This window comes from Denticeps clupeoides, chromosome 2, assembly GCF_900700375.1.
Source record: "Denticeps clupeoides chromosome 2, fDenClu1.1, whole genome shotgun sequence".
In the NCBI taxonomy this organism is placed as follows: Eukaryota; Metazoa; Chordata; class Actinopteri; order Clupeiformes; family Denticipitidae; genus Denticeps; species Denticeps clupeoides.
The window spans coordinates 13,234,462-13,251,293 of NC_041708.1; the positions used below are offsets into that span (position 1 = coordinate 13,234,462).

The window sequence follows — 16,832 nt, forward strand, 5'->3', positions numbered from 1 at the left end:
ATTATATGACACTCTCTATGAAGGAGTAGTAAAAAGTCAGTAAAATGTCTTTCCTAACTCCAAAAGGATTGAGCTGCCTAAGGAGGTATTGCTGCTGACGACACTTTCTGACAATCTCCTCTATGTTTTAGGAGACAGGTGATGACCAGTGCCTGGTTTTCTCCACACATACCACTTAGAATTAAGGCCAAAAAGTTCTATCCTGGTCCCATCAGACCAGAAAAATCATCTCTTGATGTGTCTTCCACTGAGGAGAGCCTTCCATTGGGCCACTCTGCCATAAAGCCCCAACTGGTGGAGGGGCTGCAGTGATGGTTGACTTTCTACAACATTCTTCAATCTCCTGACTGCATCTCTGGAACTCAACCACAGTGTTCTTTGGGTTCTTTTTTACCTCTCTCACCAAGGCTCTTCTCCCCCGATAGCTCAGTTTGTCCAGACAGCTAGCTCTAGGAAGGGTTGTGGTCCTCCAAATCGTCTTCCATTTTCCAAAATTACTTAGGCCACTGTTCTCTTAGGAACCTTAAGTGCAGCAGATTTTTTGGTAACCATGGCCAGATCTGTGCCTTGCCACAATTCTGTCTTTGAGCTCTTCAGGAAGTTCCTTTGACCTCATGATTCTCATTTGCCCTGACCTCTATTGTGAGCTGTAAGGTCGTATATAGACAGGTGTGTTTCTTTCCAAATTAAGTCCAATAAATAATCTCAAGGATGATCAAAAGCATGGGACAGCACATAATATATGATACATAAATATATGAGTGTCACAGCAAAGGGTCTGAATACTTAGGACCATGTGATATTTCAGTTTATCTTAGTTAATAAATCTGCAAAAAATGTGAACAATTCAATATGGGGTGCTGTGTGTACCTTAATGAGGGGAAAATACCTTAAATTTTAGCAAATGGCTCCAATATAACAAAGAGTGAAAAATTTAAGGTGGTCTGAATACTTTCCATAGGCACAGTATATGTAATTCTCGACTAGCACCCTTGGTTGTGTCACACTGATCGCTAGAGTCCAAATCAAATTCAAATTCAAATTTTATTTGTCTCATACACAGTCATACACGGTATGATGTGCAGTGAAATGCTTTCTGCAACTGCTACAGACCACAGTATTGCAAATGTTGCAAGTAAACAATGAACCAATAACCAATATGCAAATATTGCAAACATAACCAAGTATTACACTTTTACGTCTTTAACATAAAATATGTGTAACTGGTAGGGTGAAGGTGTGCAAATGAGTTACAGTTTTTTTTTACAATGTTTAAAGAACATGCTAACCATAACCCCACAGAACAGACTGACAATGTTGTTGTACAGCTACACATTGCATTACATAAATTTGCTTAAACGTCTGGTAACATAAGAATGACTGAAAATCATATTGTTGCTTAAGCTTTAAAAAAGCTTCAACCTAAGATCCCACTGAGATTTGAATTTGGATCACTGGATTCAGAGTTCAGAGTGCTAACCATTACACCATGGAACCTACAGTGAACGTGTCCTTACAGTTATGAATTGCATTACATGTCTGCTTAACTTTTGACTTAGGATATTGAAGTGAGACAATAATGGTGGAAAGTAATGAATTACATTTACTCACTTTACTGTAATAGAGTAGTTTTTGTGAGTAACTTGTAATGTTTTAAGTTTTTTTGAAATAGGTCATTTTACTTTTACTCAAGTGCATTTATAGGCAAGTAATCATCTACTGCCAGGTAGTGTGGCCAGAGCAGTCTAAGGCGCTGAATAAAGGCTCCAGTCTCTTCTGAGGTGTGGGTTCAAACCCCACCGCTGCCATTACGATTAAAACTGCAATTAACATATCGGGGCAGTGGCAGCCTAGCGTTTAAGGACGCGACCCCGTAATCAGAAGGTGTCCGGTGTCTGCAACTTGCCAAGGTCTACACCCTTGAAACTGAGTGATGTAATACTCCTTGGAGAACACAGTGTGCCTCGACAAGTCTGGAGGCTTGGAAGAATCGAAGAAGTGTTTCCTGGCCGAGATGGACTGGAAACAACTGGTCTTGCTTAGTCCGTACTGCCAGGGGGGCTTTACTGAGGAGACCAAATTTGGAGATTTAGATGAACCAGTAGTTTTCATGACAATTTACATTGGTAGAGTCTCACTGAAGGCACCAAAATTATGAATGAACACATGTGGAGTTATGTATTTAACAAAAAGTGGAGACCTGGCCTCCACAGTCACCGGACCTGAACCCAGTCGAGATGGTTTGGGGTGAGCTGGACCGCAGAGTGAAGGCAAATGGACCAACAAGTGCTAAACACCTCTTGGAACTCCTTTAAGACTGTTGGAAAACCATCTCATGTGACTACCCCTTGAAGCTTATCGAGAGAATGCCAAGAGTGTGCAAAGCAGTAATCAGAGCAAATGGTGGCTTTTTTAAAGAAACTAGAAAATAAAACATGTTTTCAGTTTTTTGGTTAAGAATGATGCTGTGGGGTCACAGCAGGGTTGGGAGAGACAGCAAGGGGTCAAACTTGTCAATGGTCATAAACCATCAACATTATGGGATTCTTTAAGTGAGCACTGTGATTGATAGGTTTCTGTTTTAAAAGATAGGGATTCCACATACCACAGGTGGCAATGTCAGATGGGAGGGAAGGGGATGGAAAAGATATGAGAGGAAATGGGGAGGGGTGAGAAGGTAAGAGGAAGGTATTGTTTTGTGCAATTACTGCTATTGCACAAAACAATTTAAAAAATGTGTATATATATATACATAATAATTTTTTCTTCGTCTAGCACTTAACAATCTCTGAGCATGCTCCTCGCTGACAAGTTGAGCCTTTTCAGGGCTCTTAGTTTGTAAATTCAATATTCTATAGAAATTGAATGAGAATTGCTGGTGTCTTCCTCTTGTAAGTCGCTTTGGATAAAAGCGTCTGCTAAATAAAGTAAAGTAAAGTAAAGTAAAGTAAAGGAAGGTAAGGACCTCCGACACGATTATCGGATAACAGCCATTCGTTTCGATAATGGGAATATTTGCATTAGTTTGTCCCAGGGGTTTCATGGCGGGTCCCGGCCCACCTTGCTCTGTTGGGTGGGGGCTCTTGGATCTCCGGGCATAGGACCTGATCTGCCCGGGTGCATCTGGAAGCCTGTGGAGCATACAGGCCCATGGCCATGGCCACCTGGGGCTTCTGTATTGTAACTGCTCGGACCTCGGGGGCTCTCCACCTCTGTCTAGGTGGGGACTGCAATTGTTCCTGCAGTTGCCCTCCTGGGACTCCCGTGCCCTATGGGGTCTCTGGACGTCTTCTTCATGTTCTGGTGGAGTCAGGGCTATGGTTCCCCACATATACTATTGACCACTTACATGGAGAAGCCTTGTGGGCACGGGCGGATTCTCACACACACGCAAACACACAGGTGTGCACACACAGGTAGACAAACACATACTCACAGACACACACTGTCTGGACCAGCTGAACATATCTTGCATTTAATATTCATTGTGTGTGAGAACCCGCGCTCTTCTAACCCTGCTATCCCCGTCATTTGAGCTATTCTCCTACACTTTCCACAGGTAAGATCCTATCTACTGACGGAGTTCGACAAACTGTACATTTCACACACTGCACAGGGTATTAGTGAGGGAGCCATAATTACGTTTTTGTTGAACTTAGGTGATTATTAATTCCGAGGTAATTCAGGTCCTTGGAAGTAACACCAGCTCGCGCCAAATGCACCAAACAGCACCAAAATACAGCTGTATTTCTCGGTCACAAACACTTACGGTATGCCCCAGGTCTAAGGACAGGGAAGCAAAATGGAGAGAAGAGCACATGGCCAAATTAAACAAAACTAGCATGAATGTTTAGCAATTTCATTTGAAGCAGAATATAACAGATATAGCAGAACACTAAGGTACAATAATAGCTTTATGCTCTTAGGAGGTTCAGATGGCTGCCACACAAACACAGCAGCTGGGGGAATTTAAACTGTCAACAGCAACCACTGTGACTTTAAATTGTTCTCTTTGTTACGGGCCACCAATCAGAGTGGAAGGAGTCAAATAATGGCAAAACCAGAGTGAAACCATACCACAAGTTTTGGTCTGTCTAGTTCTTCACCCTTTCTATGTTTTAAATTTTATTTTATTATTGAACTTTATGTAAAATAAGAGAAATCTTTTATATTTATTTAGAGTGGTAGTAACCTAGTGATTTCACAAAGTGACAGGTTCAAGCCCCACTTACTCTGTTCCTGAGTGTCTCCAGATGTAACAACTGATTGTCACTCTGGATAAGGGTGTCTGATAAATGCCATATGTTTTTAGCTGTTCCAAGTCATTACCACATGTTTACATGCTCTCTCAATTTATCAAAAAGCAAAACACTGTGGTTACCAGCCTGATTCATTTACCTCAGTAGTCATTCAAGAGACTCAAAGAAAATCTGCTCTACGCCTTCTACTACCAAAAATGTGAACAAAACTATCGTGCTGGGCTTCATCTTGTAGGGTAAAATGAGCCCAAAGGTGGTTATGAATTAATTAGTGAATTGGTTCATAAGCACGTGAATTTTAGTAAATTATTAATAATACCACTTCTTTGATGACTTGTCAGGCGAGTAAGTCTCGTAGTAATTTTAATAATAATGTTCCTTTAACTCGTCCGCAGAAGTCGTCACCGATAATTATAAGTTGCATCAAATTAGCGCAGGTCTGAATGTTATCAGAGTAGGAACCCTAGATTTTAATGCAGATGTTCAACATACTCAGGAGAACTGCCTTTTGTTAATTTTATTATATATAAGTGCTAAAAGTATGACAAATAACATTAAAGAGGAAAGGGAGGTACTTGTCATTTACATTCATTCATACAGAAATCTTGATAAATGTTAAGATGCTGTGTTTCTTTATTTTCCCGGCCTGTCAGTAACACAGTTGGTACATTTCCTTCACTCTCATTCATACAGCATGAACATACACGGCCTGTCAGTAACACAGTTTACATTTACATTTACATTTACATTTACAGCATTTATCAGACGCCCTTATCCAGAGCGACTTACAATCAGTAGTTACAGGGACAGTCCCCCTGGAGCAACTCAGGGTTAAGTGTCTTGCTCAGGGACACAATGGTAGTAAGTGGGATTCGAACCCGGGTCTTCTGGTTCATAGGCGAGTGTGTTACGCACTAGGCTACTACCACCCAGTTGACACATGACAGTGTGTGTATTTCTGGACCAGCTGAACATATCTTGCATTTAATATTCATTATTTACTGTGATTTACACGGCTGTTGGTTGTTGCTGTGTTTTTTCTGCTGTTTCTTTTTTGTTTGTTTAAGCCGATAAAAAAGCTGATTGTCTGTGTTTGTTCTCTATCCTCCTCCTTTCTCTCTAACTTCTCTTTTTTTCTCTGTCCCAGTCTTGTCTGTTGTAATTGTAGCAAATAAGAAAAATATAAATGTTCTAATTTAATAAGAAAAAAAATTATGACAGCACAGAAATAAACACACTGTCATGTGTCAACTGTTACTGACAGGCCGGGAAAATAAAGAAACACAGCACCTTAACATTTATCAATTTTGCTGTATGAATGAGTGTGAATGAAAATAGCAGAGTTAGAAGAGCGCATCCGAAATGTATATTTAATTAGGGAAACAGAAGTTTTAATAGACTCTTTTCTATCCCCGGATGCACACCAGCCCAGTCAGCCGGTGAGTGTGTCTACACCGGCGCCGGTACCGGTACCAGTAGCGCCCTCCGGACAGCAGGGCAGTTGGGTGACGGCTCGACGTAAATCACGCGAGCGAGTTTCCGTGGCGACCCGCCAAGATCTCCCACAACTTGGGCACCACACACCGGTTCGCGTTCAGAACCGCTTCTCCCCCCTCAGCGAGGCATCCGCTGGGTCCTACAATACACCGGCTCTAGTCATTGGCGACTCCATAGTTAGAAACGTGAGGATAGCGGCACCAGCGAATAATATCTTGCATCCGCGCAAATTTAAAAACGCTGGCAAAAAAACAACCGCAGGTACTCCAGTATAGCGATTCACGTCGGCGCTAACGATATCCGGCTACGCCAGTCGGAAATACTTTTATAGAGACGCTTGAACTGGCTAAAACGATGTTGGATAAAGTAATCTGTTCTGGCCCATTACCGCAGTTTCGGCGTAACGACGAGACCTGTAGCTGCTCCTCGACATAAATCGCTGGTTGTCGGAGTGGTGTCCAAAAAATAAAAGTGGGCTTTGTAAATAACTGGCCAACATTTCGGGGGAAGCCTGGTCTTTTTGGGCGAGATGGTATCCACCCCAACTGGGCGGGCGCCTTTCAGTAATCTAAAAATCTGGCTCATAGTCTTAAAACCCCCCCAAAAAGAACCTGACTAGCCAGAGCCGAGACCAGGCGGCAGACAGACTGGCTATACCGTGCGTCTGCCATTTGCGTAGAGTCGCCACCCAGCGTGTACACTATCAACACTGTGTCTTTACCTCGCTCTATTAAAACAAGAGATTCTAAAAGAAACATTAATGATAAAACTCATAAATATGCTGACACTGTGCCTGCTCCCGGGCTCGGCGGGGTGTCCATTTCAGCAATTTATTACCCGTTACCATCATTCCTACTGAACGTACCACCAGCATCTCCGATATAAGAATAGGATTATTAAATGTTAGATCTCTCACTCCTAAAACGCTCATTGTTAATGAAATTATTACAGATCAGGGGTTTGGTGTGCTGTGTCTGACCGAAACTTGGTTAAAACAAAACGAATTTGTAGCATTAAATGAGTCCAGTCCTCCTGGATACAGCTATGTACACCAACCTTGCTTAACTGGAAGAGAAGGTGGCGTCGCAGTAATTTATAATGATAACCTCGGTATTACGCATAAACCGGGATTATGGATTTTTGAGATTATCTATACCAACATAACACATGTAGTCTCACAAAATAAAAATCATAAATTAATTCCATTGATTTAAATGTAATTGATGTAAATAATTTACAGACCCCCTGGACCTTATTCCGAGTTTCTTAGTGAATTTACATATTTTGTTTCCAACTTGGTTGTGTCTGTGGATAAAGCCCTAATTGTAGCCGACTTTAACATCCACTGTGATAAATTAGAAGACTCGCTAAGAACAGCATTCCTGTCTATACTAGACTCAGTTGGAGTTAAACAAAATATAATACTCATGAAGGTGGTCACACGCTCGATCTTGTACTGACCTCTGGTTTAAATATAGAAGACCCCGCTGAACTCGACCAAGTGACCAAATGTCTAGAATTAACACTGCGTAGTACGTTAGATAACGTCGCTCCCCTCAAAAGGAAGATAGTAAGAGATAAAGACTTAATTCCTTGGTATAATGATCACACACGCTCGCTTAAGAAGACCGCCTGGAAATTAGAACGTAAATGGCATCGAATCAAATTGAACGTATACCAAATATCATGGAAGGAGAGCCTCCTTAACTATAGGAAGGCTCTTAATGCGGCTCGATCGACGTATCGCTCCTTGTTAATAGACAAGAAAAAAAATAATCCCAGATTCCTGTTTAACACTATAGCCAAGATAACAAGAATAAGACACAAAAGGATACTAACACTCAATATCATCATATTAGTGACAATTTTATGAATTTCTTTAATACTAAAATAGATATGAATAGAGATAAGATTATAAGCACAACAAACAGCTCTGTCGACATTTCTATCAAAAATAATCTTCAAATAGCTGACCACCGATTAGAACGCATTAACCTTCTTAAAGAGCATGAACTAATTCAATTAATCTCGTCATCAAATCAATGTACTTGCACATTGGATCCTCAAAATTATTAACTCGTCACTTAGCACAAGCCTGGTACCAAGTTCATTCAAGGGAGCAGTCATCAGACCCCTGATTAAAAAGCCTGATCTTGATCGCAGTCAGCGTTCAAATTATAGACTGATATCAAACTTTCCGTTTATATAAAATTTTTTTATAAAAGTTGTAGCCCAGCAGCTGAGCGCATACCTAGACAGTAACAACATCCATGAAGTATATCAATCGGGATTTAGACCTCATCATAGCACTGAGACAGCACTGGTTAAAGTGGTTAATGACCTGCTGCTTGTCCTGCTTGACCTGAGTGCAGCGTTTGACACTACTGAACACACTGTTCTCCTTGCCAGGTTAGAGAATGTTGTTGGGATTAAGCCCTTGTATGGTTCAGATCATATCTGACCGATCGGTATTGGTTTGTGGACATCAATGGTGATTTGTCTTCACATAGTAAAGTAGAGTTTGGTGCTCACCAACTTTCTTCTGTTAAACCCTGATAAGACGGAAGATCTTGTAATTGTCTCAAGCAGCCAGACATAAGATGGCTGACTACATCATAACTCTGGATAGTATTGAAGTAATCTAGGTGTCATCATTGATGCAGGTCTCTCATTCGATTTGCATGTAGATAATGTCACTAGGATAGCATTCTTTCACCTTAGAAATGTTGCAAAAATAAGAAATATCATTTCAATGCACGATGCAGAAAAGTTGGTCCATGCCTTTATTACATCATGGTTAGATTAAAAAAAGTGAAGTGATTGTCACGTGATACACAGCAGCACAGCACACAGTGCACACAGTGAAATTTGTCCTCTGCATTTATCCCATCACCCTGAGTAAGCAGTGGATAGCCATGACAGGTGCCCGGGGAGCAGTGTGTGGGGACGGTGCTTTGCTCAGTGCACCTCAGTGGCACCTTGGCGGATTGGGATTCGAACCGGCAACCTTCTGATTATGGGGTCGCTTCCTTAACCGCTAGGCCACCACTGCCCCTGCAACTGCAACGCACTACTGTCTGGATGCTCTAGTAGGTGCATGAGTAAACTCCAGCTGGTACATAACGCTGCAGTTCTAACTAGAACTAGGAAATTTAACCACATACCTCAGTCTTACACTCACTGCTCTGGCTACCCATCAAATTTACAAAATCCTACTTTTGACCTATAAAGCCCTAAATGGTCTTGCCCCGCAGTGCCTGAATGAACTTTTAGTTATTTACGACCTGCCACACCCCTTCGATCAACACGTGCGGGGTCACTCCTGGTACCCGAAGTACAGAAGGTCACAGCTGGTCACATCCTTCTCATACAGAGCCGTTGTGGAACGGCTTGCCAGTCAGTCTCCGGGACTCAGACACAGTCTCAGTGTTTAAATCTAAACTGAAAACCCCTGGCCTTCTGTTAAATTCCCAGACCCTGTCAATTATAAAGTCCACTTTATTACACACTCACTCTGTTAACCACAGACAGTGTTAAATTCACCCTAATAAGGATGTCCTAGTTAGGGTACCGGGCCACTCTAGCACCAATATACCACTATAACCACATATATCACCTGCCAACGTCTGCCGCTGCTTCTGTTTGTTTTCTCCGAGACACTGTATAAAGCGCACAGACTGCTGGCAGACTCCAGTGAAGAGACCAGCAGATAAATCCTGGTTCCTGACAACTGCTAAACAAGGACTTAGCATGAAATGAACCAGGGGGTCACCACAGCCACCACCACCGTTACAACTAAAGCTTCAGGGATCTTCAAATGGACCAGTAGCATTATAATGGACATGTAATGTACACCATGATGCTGGACTACACTTTGGACTTCTACAACTGTACAACCACCTCTACAACTGTAGGACTTTTTTTTTATTATTATTGGACAATCACAAACCCTGCACTGACACCACTTGCAGGCTCACTCTACCGTGGAAGGGGGTCCTTCTCTGTATCACTCCTTCCCAAGGTTGCTTCCTTTCTTTTTTTCTCTCTCTTAGAGTTTTTTTTTTTGGGTGGAGTTTTTCCTTATGTGCAGAAGGGTCAAGTGTGGGGGGTGTCAACTGTAGGGCTTGTCAAAGCCCATTGAGACATACTGTATGTGATTATGGGCTATATACAGGGAGTGCAGAATTATTAGGCAAGTTGTATTTTTGAGGAATAATTTTATTATTGAACAACAACCATGTTCTCAATGAACCAAAAAAAAAACTCATATCAAAGCTGAATGTTTTTGGAAGTAGTTTTTAATTTGTTTTTATTTTTAGCTATTTTAGGGGGATATCTGTGTGTGCAGGTGACTATTACTGTGCATAATTATTAGGCAACTTAACAAAAAACAAATATATACCCATTTCAATTATTTATTTTTACCAGTGAAACCAATATAACATCTCCACATTCACAAATATACATTTCTGACATTCAAAAACAAATCAGCGTCCAATATAGCCACCTTTCTTTGCAAGGACACTCAAAAGCCTGCCATCCATGGATTCTGTCAGTCTTTTGATCTGTTCACCATCAACATTGCGTGCTGCAGCAACCACAGCCTCCCAGACACTGTTCAGAGAGGTGTACTGTTTTCCCTCCTTGTAAATCTCACATTCGACTGACCACAGGTTCTCAATGGGGTTCAGATCAGATGAACAAGAAGGCTATGTCATTAGTTTTTCTTCTTTTATACCCTTTCTTGCCAGCCACGCTGTGGAGTACTTGGACGCGTGTGATGGAGCATTGTCCTGCATGAAAATCAAACTTCTTCCTGTACCACTGCTTGAAGAAGGTGTCTTCCAGAAACTGGCAGTAGGACTGGAAGTTGAGCTTGACTCCATCCTCAACCCGAAAAGGCCCCACAAGCTCATCTCACTTCCACCTTGCTGGCGTCTGAGTCAGACTGGAGCTCTCTGCCCTTTACCAATCCAGCCACGGGCCCATCCATCTGGCCCATCAAACCATCTGGCCCTGGACTCACTCTCATTTCATCAGTCCATAAAACCTTAGAAAAATCAGTCTCAAGCTATTTCTTGGCCCAGTCTTGACGTTTCAGCTTGTGTGTCTTGTGGTGGTCGTCTTTCAGCCTTTCTTACCTTGGCCATGTCTCTGAGTATTGCACACCTTGTGCTTTTGGGCACTCCAATGATGTTGCAGCTCTGAAATATGGCCAAACTGGTGGCAAGTGGCATCTTGGAAGCTGCACGCTTGACTTTTCTCAGTTCATGGGCAGTTATTTTGCGCCTTGGTTTTTTCATACGCTTCTTGCGATCCTGTTGACTATTTTGAATGAAACGCTTGATTGTTCAATGATCACGCTTCAGCTTTTTTAAGAGTGCTGCATCCCTCTGCAAGATATCTCACTATTTTTGACTTTTCTGAGCCTGTCAAGTCCTTCTTTTGACCCATTTTGCCAAAGGAAAGGAAGTTGCCTAATAATTATGCACACCTGATATAGGGTGTTGATGTCATTAGACCACACCCCTTCTCATTACAGAGATGCACATCACCTAATATGCTTAATTGGTAGTAGGCTTTCGAGCCTATACAGCTTGGAGTAAGACAACATGCATGAAGAGGATGATGTGGACAAAATACTAATTTGCCTAACAATTCTGCACTCCCTGTAAGAAATAAATGTTGTTGTTGTTAAATGTTGTAATTAAGAGAATTTTAGATTTATTCTGATTAAAAAATGTAAAAATGATAGAAAAACATTCCCACACCTTTCAGAACTGTATTCTTTATTTGAACTGCACTGTATGCTAAATGTTCACCTTGTACGAGAAACAAATACAAATACTCACACTAAAAACAAAACATAGTGTAGATGGGCTCTGCTTCAGCTATGGTTGGGCACTACGCAGGAATTTTTGCTATTGCTCTTACAGAGTACAGGACGCCCCAGAGAACCTGGCCTTCAAGAAAACAAAGAAACCAAAATAGAGGAGAAGATATAGAGGTGGGGGGAAAAAGAAAGAAAAATCACATATGACTATGGTTATAGGAACATTTCACTAGGCAATACAAATCTAACAGGACTGCAAATTTTTTTCCTCTTTTTTTTTTTTTTTTTTCTTTTTCTTCAAACACCAAAAAGATGGGGTCCGGCTGATATAAAAATACCACAATAGGATCAGAGATTCGGAGTGAGAGGAAGAATGCAGACTACCCTTTTTTGGGGGGAAGAAAAGGAACATCTGCAATAAAAAGGGTGTTTTCCTGAGTCATTACACAATGAAGATATCCTTAACCTTTTCCTGTTCAAATGTCATATCCACCAGAGCACAAAATATAAAATCTGCTGGATTTTGAGTTTTGTGATATTCAAAACATATTCAGATGAACAAATTAACAGAGTAGGAATGAAAAAAGTACTAAAGAGAAGTAAAATATTCTAAGTCACATCAAGAGTATTTTACCGCAAACAGTGACTGAATTCACAGGTTAGTAGCAGAACAGGCCAAAGATAAATCTCTTTCCTGTTTTCCCCTCCCCTTTCCTCTCCAAAAGAGAAGGGAAAGCAGTGAAGAAAAGTTTAAAATAAACTCGAAAGTTTAAAATAACAAACCAACCAAAAAAAATCGCTTTAAGACCGTCCCCTGTGAAAAACATCTTTTCAGAATACAATCTGATATCACATCTTGAAGGTCTGAAATAACATCTGAACACAGAAAAAGAATCTCATAGATATGCTTGGTTCTTCTGAAAGACTTTACTCTTTATGCAGACACCCCAGTCACAGACCTGCTTGGTGTCACTACAGATGCTGATTTGGTGGTGTGGTGGGTGAACGTTGTTGTGGATCTTAGCTCTATTCACAGCTCTATTCTTGTAGGTCTGTCATACTCTTGGAAAGGCTGCAGTATGTGTGGCTGTGTGTGTGTTTGTACGCTGATGCCTATGGAAAAAGATGCGGCAGTCAGGAAAGGGTTAAAGTTTACTCCGTAGATCACCGCTGGTGGGTCGTCCTTTTTTCCATCTCTTTTCTTTCTTTCTGATGTCTGATAAATATATATTTATATTCATAGATCACAACCATAGTTGATTCTTTCTTTCTCAATGAAGAACAAAAAAAACATTCTGCACAGGGCCTAAAGTCAGACTGGACAAGACTTCAAATTATGGGAGGAGACAAAGCTAGAAGTAGGGCAGGTTCACTATGAGGGGAGGGGGTGGGGTCCAATAGCATACAATGTTGTGGCGTCTCGCATGCCTCCCCACTGATGCGCTGGGAAGCAGGCCATCCAATGAAGTGTGAGTTGCCAGGTGAGGTGAAAGGTCCTCTATCCTTCCCGCCAAAACACCTCTGTAGTGTTAACACACTGGAGGAAAAAAATAACACTACCACCTCCCAAAGGAAAAATAAAAAGAAAAGAATATTGAACCATAAGAGAGATAAAAACTAAAATGGAGAAGTATAAATCCATGGAACGTGGGTCAGTCCTTGGTGCTGTCATGCCAACGGCTCTGATTACAGTCTCTTGGTCCCAGTTGATTGGTTGGTTGGTGACTACGGTGTTGCTATGGCAACTCCTGTCAGTGTGGTGCTATTGCTCGGTCTGGTGTTCTCTGGTCTCGCCGTGTTTAGAAGGCTGGTTGGGAGAGGGAGCCTGGGAAGGGTGGGTGCCTGAAGGAAGAGTGTGGGCAACAGGCACACCTCCTGGCACCAGACCCTCCATCGCTCCCGGAATGCCCCCTGGAGCAACACCCACCATGCCTGGTGGGTACCTGAGCAAACACATGGAAGAGTACAGGAGCGTCAAGGCACATGATAACACAAACCAGAAAAGATACGGAATGAAATAAAACACACACCGCAGCTCACAGCAGCATATGCAATAACGACAGTTTCAGTAGACAGATCATAATCAACCCGAGAAATACAATTTTGAGACTCAAAGCTAAATACATATATGACAAAACCGCATTTGTATGTTATTTAGAATTTAATATTTGTTTCTGTTTAATTTGTATTTGTTATCATTATGGTTCTCCTATTGATCTGTTTGTCAAGAAAAAAAATTGACAGATATTTTTACAACACTTCTCACTGTCCCTATCTAAAACTGGGCCTGCCTGCAACCAGGGATACAGAAAAAATAGCAACTTTAGGGATACAGAAAAAAAGAGCAACTTTAATTTTATGAAAAGAAGGTATAAACTTTTTTTCATATATATATATATAGGGAAATAACAACACATTTTTATATACAGCTCATTTTATATACAGTCTTTTTATTTCAATTTATTTCAAAACTTTTTTTTTCACAGGGGCCAGCCTTTATTTCAAAATTGCATTTTCCTCATGTCCTATTTACTTTATACTGCAAATTTTCAGCTGAACGACTTCTGTCTGTCAATCGGTGCCAGTGGGTTGTTCCTGCATGCTTATTGGCTGATCCTTAATCATCTATAAGTTTTCCTGGATACCTGCTCGCCAGACTGCTTGTATAGCTAGCAACATACATCTCCTCATACAGGAGATGGGGACATTACACGTACTAAACATTACTGGTTTATGTGTAAAATAAAAGGAACCACAGGAACTTGGATGAATCTGGTTCCTGTGCTTAATGAAGAGTCAATCTGCAGCAGGACCTAGGCAGACGGCTAACTCCGCCCACAGCATAGTGCCATGGTGCATTTAAAGGAGTACTTCATATATTATAATACTTTACATTATGGTACACCTTACTATGTACAACTTTTTAAAAGCTGATCGGAAAAGCTGAACAAACCTTTAATTTTGTGTTTGCAGACCGCTAATTTACCAAACAAAAATGGACTCAACCAGACCCAACCTGAGAAATTGAGGACGAACCTGTCCAGGCTTGGGACAAGATATATTAGCTCTAAGATGAGATGATCCTTTATTTGTCCTAAAAAAACTTACAACAAATAAATAGTCTGGAAAAAAATGGATGGGTGTATTAAAAGTATGAAAGTGAAAGTGAAGTGATTGTCCATTATGAAACACAGCAGACACACAGAAGGTTTGCTGTGTCTGTCAGTGTAGTGTACTGCAGCGTAGTGTACTGCAAAAGGCCAGTACATCAGGAGACATGGAGGAGGCCATAGGAGGGCAACAACCCAGCAGAAGGACCACTAACCCTGCCTTTGTGCAAGGAAGAGCAGGAGGATCGCTGCCAGTGTCCTGCAAAATGACCTCCAGCAGGCCAGAAATGTGCATGTGTCTGCTCAAACAATCAGAAATAGACTCCATGAGGGACCGAGGGATAGGAGCACCATGCAGCATGTTTGGCATTTGCCAGAGAACACCAAGACTGGCAAATTCGCCACTGGCGCCCTGTGCTATTCATACATGAAAACAGGTTTACACTAAACACATGTGATGGGCAGAGCCTGGAGACACCGTGGAGAATGTTCTACTGCCTGCAACATCCTCCAGCTTGACCAGTTTTGCAGTGGGTCATTAATGGTGTGGGGTGTCAATTGGGGGGCCGCACAGCCCTTCATGTGTTCACCAGAGATAACCTGACTGTCAAACCCATTGAGATGGGTTGGCCCTGGGTTCCTCCTAATGCAAGACAATGCTAGACCTCATGTGGCAGGAGTGTGTCAGCAGTTCTGGCAAGACAAAGGCATTAGTGCTATGGACTGCCTGTTCCCCAGACCTGAATCCATCTGGGACATCATGTCTCGCTCCATCCACCAATGCCACGGTGCACCACAACTGTTCGGGAGTTGGCAGACACTTTAGTCCAGGTCTGGGAGGAGATCCTGTTGTAGAGAGGTCGTAAAGGCATGCAAAGGCCACACACACTACTGAGCCTCATTTTGACTTGTTTTAAAGACATTACATCAATGTTGGATCAGCCTGTGTTTTTCCACTTTAATTTTGAGTGTTAATCAATTTGATTTCTTTCCATCGAAAATATTTTTGTGATTGTGTATTCAGCCCCTTTGCACAGTAGAAGCACCCTTTTGATCTAAAACAACCATGTGTCTTTTTGGGAAGATGCAACAATTATTTCACATCTGGATTTAGGGCTCCTTAAAGTGAAGTGATTGTCATTGTGATACACAACAGCACAGCACATGGTGCACACAGTGAAATGTGTCCTCTGCATTTAACCAATCACCCTTAGTGAGCAGTGCGCAGCCATGACAGGCGCCCGGGGAGCAGTGTGTTGGGATGGTGCTTTGCTCAGTGGCACCTTGGTGGATCGGGATTCAAACCGGCAACCTTCTGATTACAGGGCCACTTCCTTAACCGCTAGGCCACCACTGCCAATTGCTAGACCTCCTCTGATATTCCTCCAGATCCTCTCCATTTCTGGCAGGTTGGTAGACAGCCATTTTTAGGTTTCTCCAGCGATGCTCAATTGGGTTTAAGTCAGGGCTCTGGCTGGGCCATTCAAGAACAATCACAGAGCTGTTGTGAGGCCAGTCCTTCATTATTTTGGCTGTCATTGTAAACCTTTGGCCCAGTCTGAGGTCCTGAGCACTCTGGAGAAGGTTTTAGTCCTTCTGTACTTGGCTGCATTTCTCTTTCCGACGATTGCAACCAGTGCAGCTGAAAAACATCCCCACAGCATGATGCTGCCACTACTTTGCTTTACTGTTGGGACTGTATTGGACAGGTGTTGAGCAGTGCCTAGTTTTATCCTCACATACCCCTCTTCCCCCTGATAGCTCTAGGGAGGGTTCTAGTTGTCCCAAACGACTATGGAGGTCACTCTACTCTTAGGAACAATAAGTGCAGCAGTAATGTTTTGGCCAGATCTGTTCCTTGCCACAATTATGTCTCTGAGCTCTTCAGAGAGTTCATTTCACCTCATGATTGTCATTTGCTCTGACAAGCACTGTGAGCTGTAAGGTCTTATATAGACAGGTGTGTAGCTTTCCTAATCAAGTCCAATCAGTATAATAAAAAACACCTGGACTCAAATGAAGGTATAGAACCATCTCAGGGATGAAGAAATGGACAGCACCAGAGTTAAATATATTAGTGTCACAGCAAAGGGTCCAAATACTTAGGACCAGTTTTTCTTTGTTAATTAAACT

General features: G+C 41.9%; 1 protein-coding gene across 6 annotated transcripts in view; it reads right to left on the minus strand.

Annotated features, from left to right (window-relative positions):
• Positions 1 to 11,528: 11,528 nt before the first annotated feature.
• ctbp2l (C-terminal binding protein 2, like) overlaps positions 11,529 to 16,832 on the minus strand; it is a 72,400-nt gene continuing 67,096 nt past the window's right edge. For 5 of the 6 annotated variants that reach the window (XM_028961166.1, XM_028961176.1, XM_028961137.1 and 2 more), the window contains one exon: positions 11,529 to 13,532. In XM_028961166.1, the coding sequence (XP_028816999.1) occupies positions 13,352 to 13,532 (181 nt within the window). In that variant the 3' untranslated portion in view covers positions 11,529 to 13,351. The remainder of the gene's footprint in view (positions 13,533 to 16,832) is intronic. The other variant, XM_028961147.1, reaches the window with a different exon arrangement.